This window comes from Cydia splendana, chromosome 25 (genome assembly GCF_910591565.1).
Source record: "Cydia splendana chromosome 25, ilCydSple1.2, whole genome shotgun sequence".
NCBI classification, from domain to species: Eukaryota; Metazoa; Arthropoda; class Insecta; order Lepidoptera; family Tortricidae; genus Cydia; species Cydia splendana.
The window spans coordinates 931,119-942,049 of NC_085984.1; the positions used below are offsets into that span (position 1 = coordinate 931,119).

General features: G+C 42.6%; 1 protein-coding gene across 2 annotated transcripts; it reads left to right on the top strand.

The window, feature by feature from the left end:
- Window positions 1-184: 184 nt before the first annotated feature.
- LOC134802783 (cyclin-dependent kinase 6) lies at window positions 185-8,659 on the top strand. Of its 2 annotated transcripts, XM_063775490.1 has the most exons (7): window positions 185-633; window positions 1,529-1,697; window positions 3,283-3,421; window positions 5,467-5,634; window positions 6,428-6,588; window positions 7,069-7,204; window positions 8,561-8,659. In XM_063775490.1, the coding sequence occupies exons 1-7, from the start codon at window positions 513-515 to the stop codon at window positions 8,645-8,647; spliced, it is 981 nt and encodes a 326-aa protein (XP_063631560.1). In that variant the 5' UTR covers window positions 185-512; the 3' UTR covers window positions 8,648-8,659. The 2 variants fall into 2 exon arrangements, with proteins under 2 accessions (XP_063631560.1, XP_063631561.1); XM_063775491.1 differs by lacking the exons at window positions 185-633; window positions 1,529-1,697 and adding an exon at window positions 2,079-2,441.
- The last annotated feature ends 2,272 nt before the right edge of the window (window positions 8,660-10,931 follow it).

A 10,931-nucleotide genomic window follows, 5' to 3' on the forward strand; every position in this document is an offset into this window, starting at 1 on the left:
TTAGTTCCTTCATTTCGCGCTAGGTGGCAATACACGTATCACAGCAGTTGTTAAAGGGTGGTATTCCGTTCTATCCAATATCTTGGTCCAATATCATTGCATCTCACTCTCTCATTAAGCAAAAATGTGAAACAAAATACACATTGGACAAAGAAATCGGAGAGGTGGAATACCACCCTAACAGACGCAAAAACACGACTAGAGTAAAAAGTCGTCACTTGCATTTACAAATAAGTTGTATTTCGCCTTCTGAATATAGTTGGATTATACGACAGGTGTTCTTTGATTACAGTTACACCTCCCCGTTCCCCCCACCTCACTCCTCAAAGCTTGCGCTTGTAAAGTTCACATTGAAATAAAACAAACTTTTAAACAAGTTTAAGGGCAAAATAATGAACTTTGTATGTGTAAATACCTATGTAAATCCTTGAAATAGACATGAAGAGTGTGTATTTGTCATCTGTGATATAGTTAAGTGTTTTGTGAGTTAAAATTAGTTCCAAACAACAAAAATGTCGGAGTCGTCTTCAGCTAGTGGTAGCTCAAAATCAGCTCCTCTTGTCTCAATAAGTGAAGTCAGTGGATTATTCGAATCTGCGAAGAAATATGAAGAGCTCAACGTCATTGGCACGGGTATTGTAACTTTTTTAATAATGTTGTGACTTCATAATGTAACCTAAATAATATCGGCTCCCATGTGCCGGGTTTTTAATACATTTCACGCATGATTCTGTAAGCGCCTTTAGAAATGATAAAATCTAAAATCTCGGTAAATGTTCTAAAATATAAGCTTTAAAACGTAGAGCTTTATAAGACACCGCACAAAAATAGTAGGTAACATGTTGTATGGAACACGGAAATTATGTTCAAGTTTTTTTTTTGTAGTATTCTAGTAGGTAGACTTCCGTGTAAAGAAATTTGTGACGTTTTCAAGTAAAAGGTAACTTGCCTTCGGTTGACAATAAGGGGTTACTGCCTTAAGGATGCTATAAAAAAACGCCTTTATTTACATACAATGCACCTTTTTGTGCAGAATGTCACATTTTGTCATCAATTTATTAAATTAACACTACAATTTTGATTCCAAGTCATGAATAACAGATCAGACCAAAAATAGGCGTCCTAGCATGCTCAGTAATATTGACAATATTGTATGTTTTAAGGTGGGATTCCACCAGTGTGCGGCACTGTGGGGTACAAGCATATTCTCTATTCAGATGGATATATTCCAGCCTTAGAGCATTTAGTAAAAACTGGAGATGTCATTGCTGTCATTTTCTTTATGAAAGAGTCTGCCGGTTTTTGCAGGGGAGGGGATGTGCTATTTCTACATGATTTGTATGTAACGTACAAATAGCCATGTCAGTCCATACAAAAGTTTGCACAATTGTGCAAGTTTTTCGGCAGAGGCGTAAGCTCTTAAAGGCGACTCCAGTTATTAAATGCTCTAAGATTCCAGCTCACTCCATAAAATAATTTAATTGGCATAACCACATTTTGAGTACATTATAGGACATCCTCCTTACAGGTGCCTATGGAACCGTCTACAAAGCCCGCGACCTGCTCAAAGGCGGGCAGATAGTTGCCATGAAGAAAGTGAAGGTGGCGCTGACTGAGGATGGGATCCCGCTGTCCACGCTGCGGGAGATTGCATTGCTACAACAGCTAGGAGCCTATAAACACCCCAACATTGTCAGGTAAGATGGTTGCCATGGAGAAAGTGAGGGTGGCGCTGATCGAGGATGGGATCCCGCTGTCCACGCTGCGGGAGATTGCACTGCTGCAACAGCTAGGGGCTTATAATCACCCCAACATTGTCAGGTAAAATGGTTGCCATGGAGAAAGTGAGGGTGGCGCTGATCGAGGATGGGATCCCGCTGTCCACGCTGCGGGAGATTGCATTGCTGCAAAAACTTGGAGCTTCCAAATACCCCAACATTGTCAGGTAAGATGGTTGCCATGAAGAAAGTGAAGGTGGCGCTGACCGAGGATGGGATCCCGCTGTCCACGCTGCGGGAGATTGCATTGCTGCAACAACTTGGAGCTTCCAAATACCCCAACATTGTCAGGTAAGATGGTTGCCATGAAGAAAGTGAAGGTGGCGCTGACCGAGGATGGGATCCCGCTGTCCACGCTGCGGGAGATTGCATTGCTGCAACAACTTGGAGCTTCCAAATACCCCAACATTGTCAGGTAAGATGGTTGCCATGAAGAAAGTGAAGGTGGCGCTGACCGAGGATGGGATCCCGCTGTCCACGCTGCGGGAGATTGCATTGCTGCAACAACTTGGAGCTTCTAAATACCCCAACATTGTCAGGTAAGATGGTTGCCATGAAGAAAGTGAAGGTGGCGCTGACTGAGGATGGGATCCCGTTGTCCACGCTACGGGAGATAGCACTGCTGCAACAGCTAGTGGCTTATAAACACCCCAACATTGTTAGGTAAGATGGTTGCCATGAAGAAAGTGAAGGTGGCGCTTACCGAGGATGGTATCCCGCTGTCCACGCTGCGGGGGATTGCACTGCTGCAACAGCTAGGGGCTTATAATCACCCCGACATTGTCAGGTAAGATGGTTGCCATGAAGAAAGTGAAGGTGGCGCTGACCGAGGATGGGATCCCGCTGTCCACGCTGCGGGAGATTGCATTGCTGCAACAACTTGGAGCTTCTAAATACCCCAACATTGTCAGGTAAGACACTAACAGCCTAGACTCTGCTGGAGGAATAGGTAGTCACTAATTTTAGCTCCGGTAGCCTAGTAGTAACATTTGCATACATTTATTTAATCTTTAGTTCACCATTTTATGATCACAAAACCGGCCAATTGCGAGTCGGACTCGCATTCCAAGGGTTCCGTATATTTTTTATAATATGTATGCTAGTTTTAAGGTAGTAGTATTATGTATGGGCCACTATAGTTGCCTGAAATAAAAACAATTTTCATTTTCATTTCAAATTTCATTAAATCCGACTCACGCTTGACTGCACATTTCTAATAGGTATTCCTGTCATCTATAGGTAAAGAACTATTTAGTGTATTTTTTTTTTAATTTTAGACCCAGTAGTTTCGGAGATAAAAGGGGGGATAGTAATTTTTTGGCTATTTTCTTAAATAACTTCTAACCTATTTCTCATTCACCTTACTCCTTACTCCTTTATAACAAGGCAGAAAGTGTAAACATATCTTTGACATCGACTGTACATACTTAGAATGAAGTCATACTTCTCCACTCTCCAGAATTCTTTCTAAACGTAAGACAATAAGTTATAATGTGTTGTTCAGATTGCTGGACGTGTGTCATGGCGGTCACTCCATGGAACGGGAGCAGCTGGTGCTGTTCCTCGTCTTCGAGCATGTGGAACAAGACCTGGACTCGTATCTCAAGCGGGCTCCTGGACCGTTGTCAGAAAATAGGATCCGGGTGAGTTTACTATGACGCTGTACCGCGCTGGTGGCCTAGGGGTAAGAGCGTGATTTCAATCCGGAGGTCGCGGGTTCAAACCCCGGCTCCTACCAATGAGTTTTTCGGAACTTATGTACGAAATATCATTTGATATTTGGGCGTTATCAGAAATAAATATCGAAAACCCGATTCTCACAGATCCCGGTGTTTTTGGGTTCTTTCAACTCAGAATCACTAGCATATTCAATTCTGATCATGGTCTAATAAAACATGGTCTTCTCTTCCCAGAGTGACACGGGCCTACGTCACAATAACATTGCCACTTTATTTCAACATAACATGTTACATGGGTACATTATACCTATGGTTAATAAGTTAAAATATTTCTTTATAATTTTATAATTTTCATTTATATGTATTTTATCTTAAATTTTACAATAACACGTCATTTTTAATTATTCGTTAGCAATATCTTCCGATTCACGAAATAAATTTCAGACGTTCGGGTAATTCTGTTTACACTACTGGCAACACAGGATAGCGCTGTCACATTTGACAATTCGGATCTAGATAACTTCATGCCCTGACCGTCATCCTTGTCGAACGCGTGTTAATTGTTATTTCCTTCTCGCTCAGTGTCAGCAGTCGCAGTGTTTTCCAAACTTTTCACGTCGTAAGCTTGGTAATTAATGTGTAACTGTGAATTAGTTTTTCAAACGTTTGTCTTGTATAGATAAATAAAGTTTAATTTAATACATTCGATTTGTTTTATTTTACTATGTTTCTACATGAATAACTTAAAATTAATGCCGTTAAAATAATTTTCCCCGTTGGTTAAAATTCTCCCACATTTTAAAGTTTGAGAACCTGTAAACAGCATGATGACGTAGGCCTTTGTCAGATTAGGTCATACGCGAATCGCGGAATAGAGTACCAGGCGGAGTATATTATTATACCATGATTCTGATGATAAAATAAAATGTCCTAAAAATTTGTATGAAAATTGCACACTACGTCACGCACATACAAGTGAAAACATTTTTCATACTAAAACGTGACGTAATGGAATGGAATGGACATTTTGGGACATCTTTTTTTAATGGTGGGATGGAGAATGCTGTCGATTCTGAGTAGAATGAGCCCAAGAACGTCCAGATGTGAAAAAATCAGGTTTTCAATATTTATTTCTGAAAACGCCCATTTACCAGTTGCTTTTCGGTGAAGGAAGACATCGTGAGGAAACCGGACTAATCCCAATAAGGCCTAGGTTCCCGTCTGGGTTGGAAGGTCCGATGGCAGTCGTTTTCGTAAAAACCAGTGCCTACGCCAATTCTTGGGATTAGTTGTCAAGCGGACCCCAGGCTCCCATGAGCCGTGGCAAAATGCCGGGATAACGCGAGGAGGAAGAAGGACTGGCTTAGAGAAATAAGTAAGGAAAGAGTGCTAACTCCATACATCACATTTCTTACCAAAACGCGGGTTATTTCGTAGTCGACCTCACGAGTGTCGTGACTGACGAAAAATGTATTGCTAAAATAATTTACAACTAATATTACAAGCAGAAGGAGTTGAGGAGTTCCGGTTATAATATTAGTTGAAAATGTGGTTGGCCGGTGGAAGTTTTTAGCAGATGGCGCCAGCATAGCTTGCCCTGTCAATCCCTAGAATTGTGTCAAATTTTTTGTTTTTTTAATACCCTGGATGCTAGCCCTTTAAGCCAAATCTCATAGAAAAAGGGGCAAGCTATGATGGCGCCATCTATGCAAACCTTTGCCAGTTGCCAACCCCATTGTTGTTGATTAGACTTTTCGTTCGTCGTGACATCTATTGTCAAGTAGCAGTACTGGTAAATCCGCTAGTTGACGCTAAACGTCGACTACGAAAATAATAAGCGTTTTGGTAACAAAACTGATGTATGGAGTGTGCACTCTATACTTACTAATTTCTCTATGCCCTCTATAGTAATACGTAATGCTGTGTTTGTGAATAGTATTCTAGCTGTATTCTAGTAAGAATAGTAGTCTACGGCATACCAAAAATAAGCAATATTTGTAAATTTTCAGAGCATGTCTTACGACATCCTCTCCGGCGTGGACTTTCTCCACTCCCACCGCATAGTCCACCGAGACCTGAAGCCACACAATCTTCTGGTGACATCTGAAGGTCGCGTCAAACTTGCAGACTTCGGCCTCGCCAAGACTTACGATACTGATATGAAGCTCACCAGTGTGGTAAGTTGACTTCTACCACTCCCACCGCATAGTCCACCGAGACCTGAAGCCACACAACCTTCTGGTGACGTCTGAAGGTCGCGTCAAACTTGCAGACTTCGGCCTCGCCAAGACCTACGATACTGATATGAAGCTCACCAGTGTGGTAAGTTGACTTCTACCACTCCCACCGTATAGTCCACCGAGACCTGAAGCCACACAACCTTCTAGCGACATCTGAAGGCCGCGTCAAACTTGCAGACTTCGGCCTCGCCAAGACTTACGATACTGATATGAAGCTCACCAGTGTGGTAAGTTGACTTCTACCACTCCCACCGCATAGTCCACCGAGACCTGAAGCCTCACAACCTCCTGGTGACATCTGAAGGCCGCGTCAAACTTGAAGACTTCGGCCTCGCCAAGACTTACGATACAGATATGAAGCTCACCAGTGTGGTAAGTTGACTTCTACCACTCCCACCGCATAGTCCACCGAGACCTGAAGCCACACAACCTTCTAGTGACGTCTGAAGGTCGCGTCAAACTTGCAGACTTCGGCCTCGCCAAGACTTACGATACAGATATGAAGCTCACCAGTGTGGTAAGTTGACTTCTACCACTCCCACTGCATCGTCCACCGAGACCTGAAGCCTCACAACCTGGTGACATCTGAAGGCCGCGTCAAACTCGCTCGATTAGATTTAAATCCTAGCAAAATCACACCTCTTGTTCCTGAAGACCTTTAAAAGTAGCAGAACAAATTAAACGGATTATTCCAGGTGTAGCAAAATATTTATTAGATATATCATTCCAGGTGGTAACCCTGTGGTACCGGCCTCCCGAGGTCCTCCTTGGAGTATCCTACAACACTGGCGTGGACGTGTGGTCAGCGGGCTGCGTACTCGCCCAGCTGCACTCCCGAGCCCCTCTGCTGCCCGGGGCGTCTGACTCCGACCAGCTGCACTGCATATTCAGGTTAGTTGGTGACTGGTTTGTTCTACAGATTTTGGATTTTATTGCTGAAATTTTGAGGATGGGTTAGGAACTGCTGGCGGTTAGGTAGGGTAAAGTCAGATGGAGTATTTAAGTCTTTAACCTTAAATTGGTGACCGGTTTACTCAGACAATCTTGAAGTTTTGAGCTAGAATTTTAGTGATAGGCTTAAAACTGCTGGCGATTCAGTGGGATGAAGTCATATGACATATTACATTAAATTGGTGACCAGTTTCTTTAGAAATGCTTGGAAGTTTGAGCTGCAATTTTGAGGGTAGGCTAAGAACTGCTATACTGAAGGTGGGGTGACGTCCCATGGTATATTGCTTTAAGTTGGTGACTGGTTTATTAAGCCAACCTTGGATTTTCGACCTGAAATTTCGAAGATAGGCTCAGAACTGCTGGCAATTAGGTCAGACGAAGCCACATACAATATTAATAACAAATGACATGTTTGTTCAGATTGATCGGGCGCCCACCCAGAGAAGAGTGGCCAGAGAACGTGTCCATCGTAGCCGACAGCTTCCCGGAGTATCCTCCACAGGACCTGGCTGACGTGCTGCCCAGAATACACCCCCACGCCCTGGACCTCATACGGGTGAGTGCTATACCTACATGTTCGTCTTCAGATTGATTGGTCAGAGAAGTGGCCGAATGTGTCCATCGTAGCGGACAGCTTCCCGGAGTATCCCCCACAGGACCTGGCTACCCCCACACCCTGGACCTTATACGGGTGAGTCCTATACCTACATGTTCGTCTTCGGATAGATTGGTCAGAGAAGTGGTGGGAGAACGTGTCCATCGTAGGATACATCGCCACGCCCTAGAAATTATCTGGGTGAGTCCATTTAATACAAATAGAAGATAGACCTTTTTAAAGTGTCATTCTTCTTGCTAACTATGTAAATAAAAGTCACTAGTAAATTCATCATTTAGAGACAATTTCAATATGGCGGTTTGTTTACATAGTTAGCAATTTCCATAGAATGACACTTTAGGACCTACTGTTAGCCGTCGGTATCGCTGGGAAGACAGTGTGACGGCGGATCTGCTTCAGCTTCATGTCAGTAACTGGCAGTTGCGCAGGATCGGGACAGGTGGCATGCTCTCGTTTCGGAGGCCAAGATTCTCTTTGGATCGCTGAGCCAAAATAGTTAGTTAGACACTTTAGGTATTCATATGATAATTATGAGTATGAGTAAGAAAAACCTACCAAGCCAAGAGCTGCCAAGAGGGCGTACCTGGGAGACCGAGTGGTGGCCACCGGGTGGGGCCTGCCGCTGGGGAGACGGTGTGGAAGCGGGTCTGCGTCAGCTTCAAGCCGATAATTGGCAGGAAACGGCGCAGGATCGGGTATAGTGACGTGCTCTCGTTTCGGAGGCTAGACTCTTTGGGTCGCTGAGCCATGTTAGTTAGTTATTTGTAAAAAAAAAAGGTATGTAAGTATTGAACAGAATACTGTTATCATTGATATGAAATAAGTTATATTTATCTATCTGCCAAAAATCTATTAAATTAAAGGGTGTTTGTACATTTTGACATTAAATATCTTGACATAATATTTTTAATCCTGTGAAAGGCGCGCCTATTGTGTGCGAGGGGTCATTGTGGACCTTGTCTGAATGCAACGAAGGTTGATATTGGGCTGTAGCCACTATGATATAGGTTAGTTGACGTCTTAGCGGTCAAGGGGTTAACTAAGCTTTTTAGGGTTCTGTACCCAAAGGCACAGAATAAATAATAGTACTAGGTACAGAAGACTCACTCTCTAACAAAACGCGTCTGTTACGATCAGCACAGATATGGCCGCTAGGTGGCGACAGCGCCACGCGCGGCTTATGGCTTTCCCCAAAATTGGTGTGGAACGGATGTACTTTTAGCTACCTGTAACAAAGCGGAAAATGTATTTACAATAAAACAATTTGTATTTTATATATATTATTTATTTTTGCAGCGCATGTTGGTATTCGACCCGGCCAAGCGGCTGACGGCGCTCGACTGTCTGGAGCACCCTTACTTCACCGACGAGCCCCTCACGTAACATTACTTCACCGACGAACCCCTCACGTAACATTACTTCACCGACGAGCCCCTCACGTAACATTACTTCACCGACGAGCCCCTCACGTAACATTACTTCACCGACGAGCCCCTCACGTAACATTACTTCACCGACGAGCCCCTCACGTAACATTACTTCACCGACGAGCCCCTCACGTAACATTACTTCACCGACGAGCCCCTCACGTAACATTACTTCACCGACGAGCCCCTCACGTAACATTACTTCACCGACGAGCCCCTCACGTAACATTACTTCACTGACGATCCCCTCACGTAACATCTACAATAAACAATAACACCAATAGTGGGTATATTCGTTATTCCAATAGTGCAGTTGCTAAAGCAAGGACGCCAACCGCGAAGAATTTCGTACATTCACCCGTCATCTCTATTACACGCGCATTGCTTGGCATCCATAATTAATAATTAAATATCTGGGAGCATATAAAAACTCAAAAATGCGCGTTTTCCCAGAGATAAGACCTAGCTAGATCGATTTATCCCGAAAACCTCCATATAGCAAATTTCATCGAAATCGTTAGAGCCGTTTCCGAAATATATATAGAAATAAACAAGAATTGCTCCTTTAAAGGTATTACATGTGCAACCATAAAAATAAAATTTCTATGTTTATAAAGTTACACCGTTAAAAGTCTGCAGCGATTATGATAGCCCACGCAGTGCAAGTGTTATTTATACGTCATAATTTCATAGAAGTTTGACGTTTAAAATAACACTTGCATTGCGTGGGCTATCATAATCCCTGTAGAGCTCTCTTGGTCTAACTCTAGTTGCATTTCCAATTTTTCACTTTTTATCGGTGCAGGTAAAACAAAGTTTATAAAGGGGCCCACTGATTACCAGTTCGCCGGACGATATCAGCCTGACAGTTGTTCGGAACTGCCACCTTTTGCGATTAATAATAATAACCGACAGGCGAACTGGTTATCAGTGGGTAGTGACTTGTGTCTACCTACCGTGAACAATGTGAAATTTCAAATGTTAAAAACTTGACTGGGCCGGTCACGTCTACCGCATGCATCCGGAGAGGTGGGCTAGCTTAGCCACCAAGTGGATGCCGGTAGAGGGACGTGGCCGCGGTAGGCCCAAACGGAGATGGCGAGATGACCTGGACAGCTTCCTGAACAACTGGCCGGAGGAAGCACCAAATCGGGAGTCGTGGAAATTAAGGGGAGAGGCCTTTGCCCAGCAATGGGACACTCAAATAGGCTAGTAAAAAAAATAAAAAAAAACTTTAGTATATTGAAATCAAAATGGCATATCTAGTTTCCATTTTATAATAAAATTTGTTACCTAATAATATATTATTCTTGTTTATTTATTTATTTATATATATATATATACATATATATATATTTATATGTATATATATTTCGGGGATCTCGGAAACGGCTCTAACGATTTCGACGAAATTTGCTATATGGGGGTTTTCAGGGGCGATAAATCAATCTAGCCAGGTCTGATCTCTGGGAAAACGCGTATTTTTGAGTTTTTATATGTTTTCCGAGCAAAGCTCGGTGTCCCAGATATTGTAATTTATGATGTAGTTTCACCAAAGCGTCTGAGCTCATTTTGATAAATGAGGTATCAATCGATTCATATCCATTCAGGTGACGAACGCAATATTAGAGTCAGACCAAGAAAAGTCTGCAACGATTTTGATAGCATATGCAGTGCAAGTGTTATTTTAAACGTCAACCTTCTATGAAATTATGACTAAATAACACTTGCACATCAATCGATTCATATCCATTCAGGTGACGAACGCAATATTAAAGTCAGACCAAGAAAAGTCTGCAACGATTTTGATAGCATATGCAGTGCAAGTGTTATTTTAAACGTCAACCTTCTATGAAATTAAGACTAAATAACACTTGCACTGCGTATGCTATCAAAATCGTTGCAGACTTTTCTTGGTCTAACTCTAGCAACTGAAAGAAGGAAGATACAATTTTTCAAATAATATTTATGACGTCCCACGGGTAAAGGTACCTTATGGCGGTTGGCGCTTACGCTATTATTAACGCCGCTCCAATATTATTGCGGCGCTATGCGACGTAAGCGCCAGCCGCCATAAGGTACCTTTTGTCGTGGAACGTCACATTTTTTAAACCCAGTCCTACGTTTTGAGATGTTGTCATTTGAGCTGTACTTGAATAAAATAGTTATAAGATTGTTAAGTTAATGTTTTTTGATGCAAAATAATGCAATTTTGATAAGTACATAATTTTAGGTTAGAA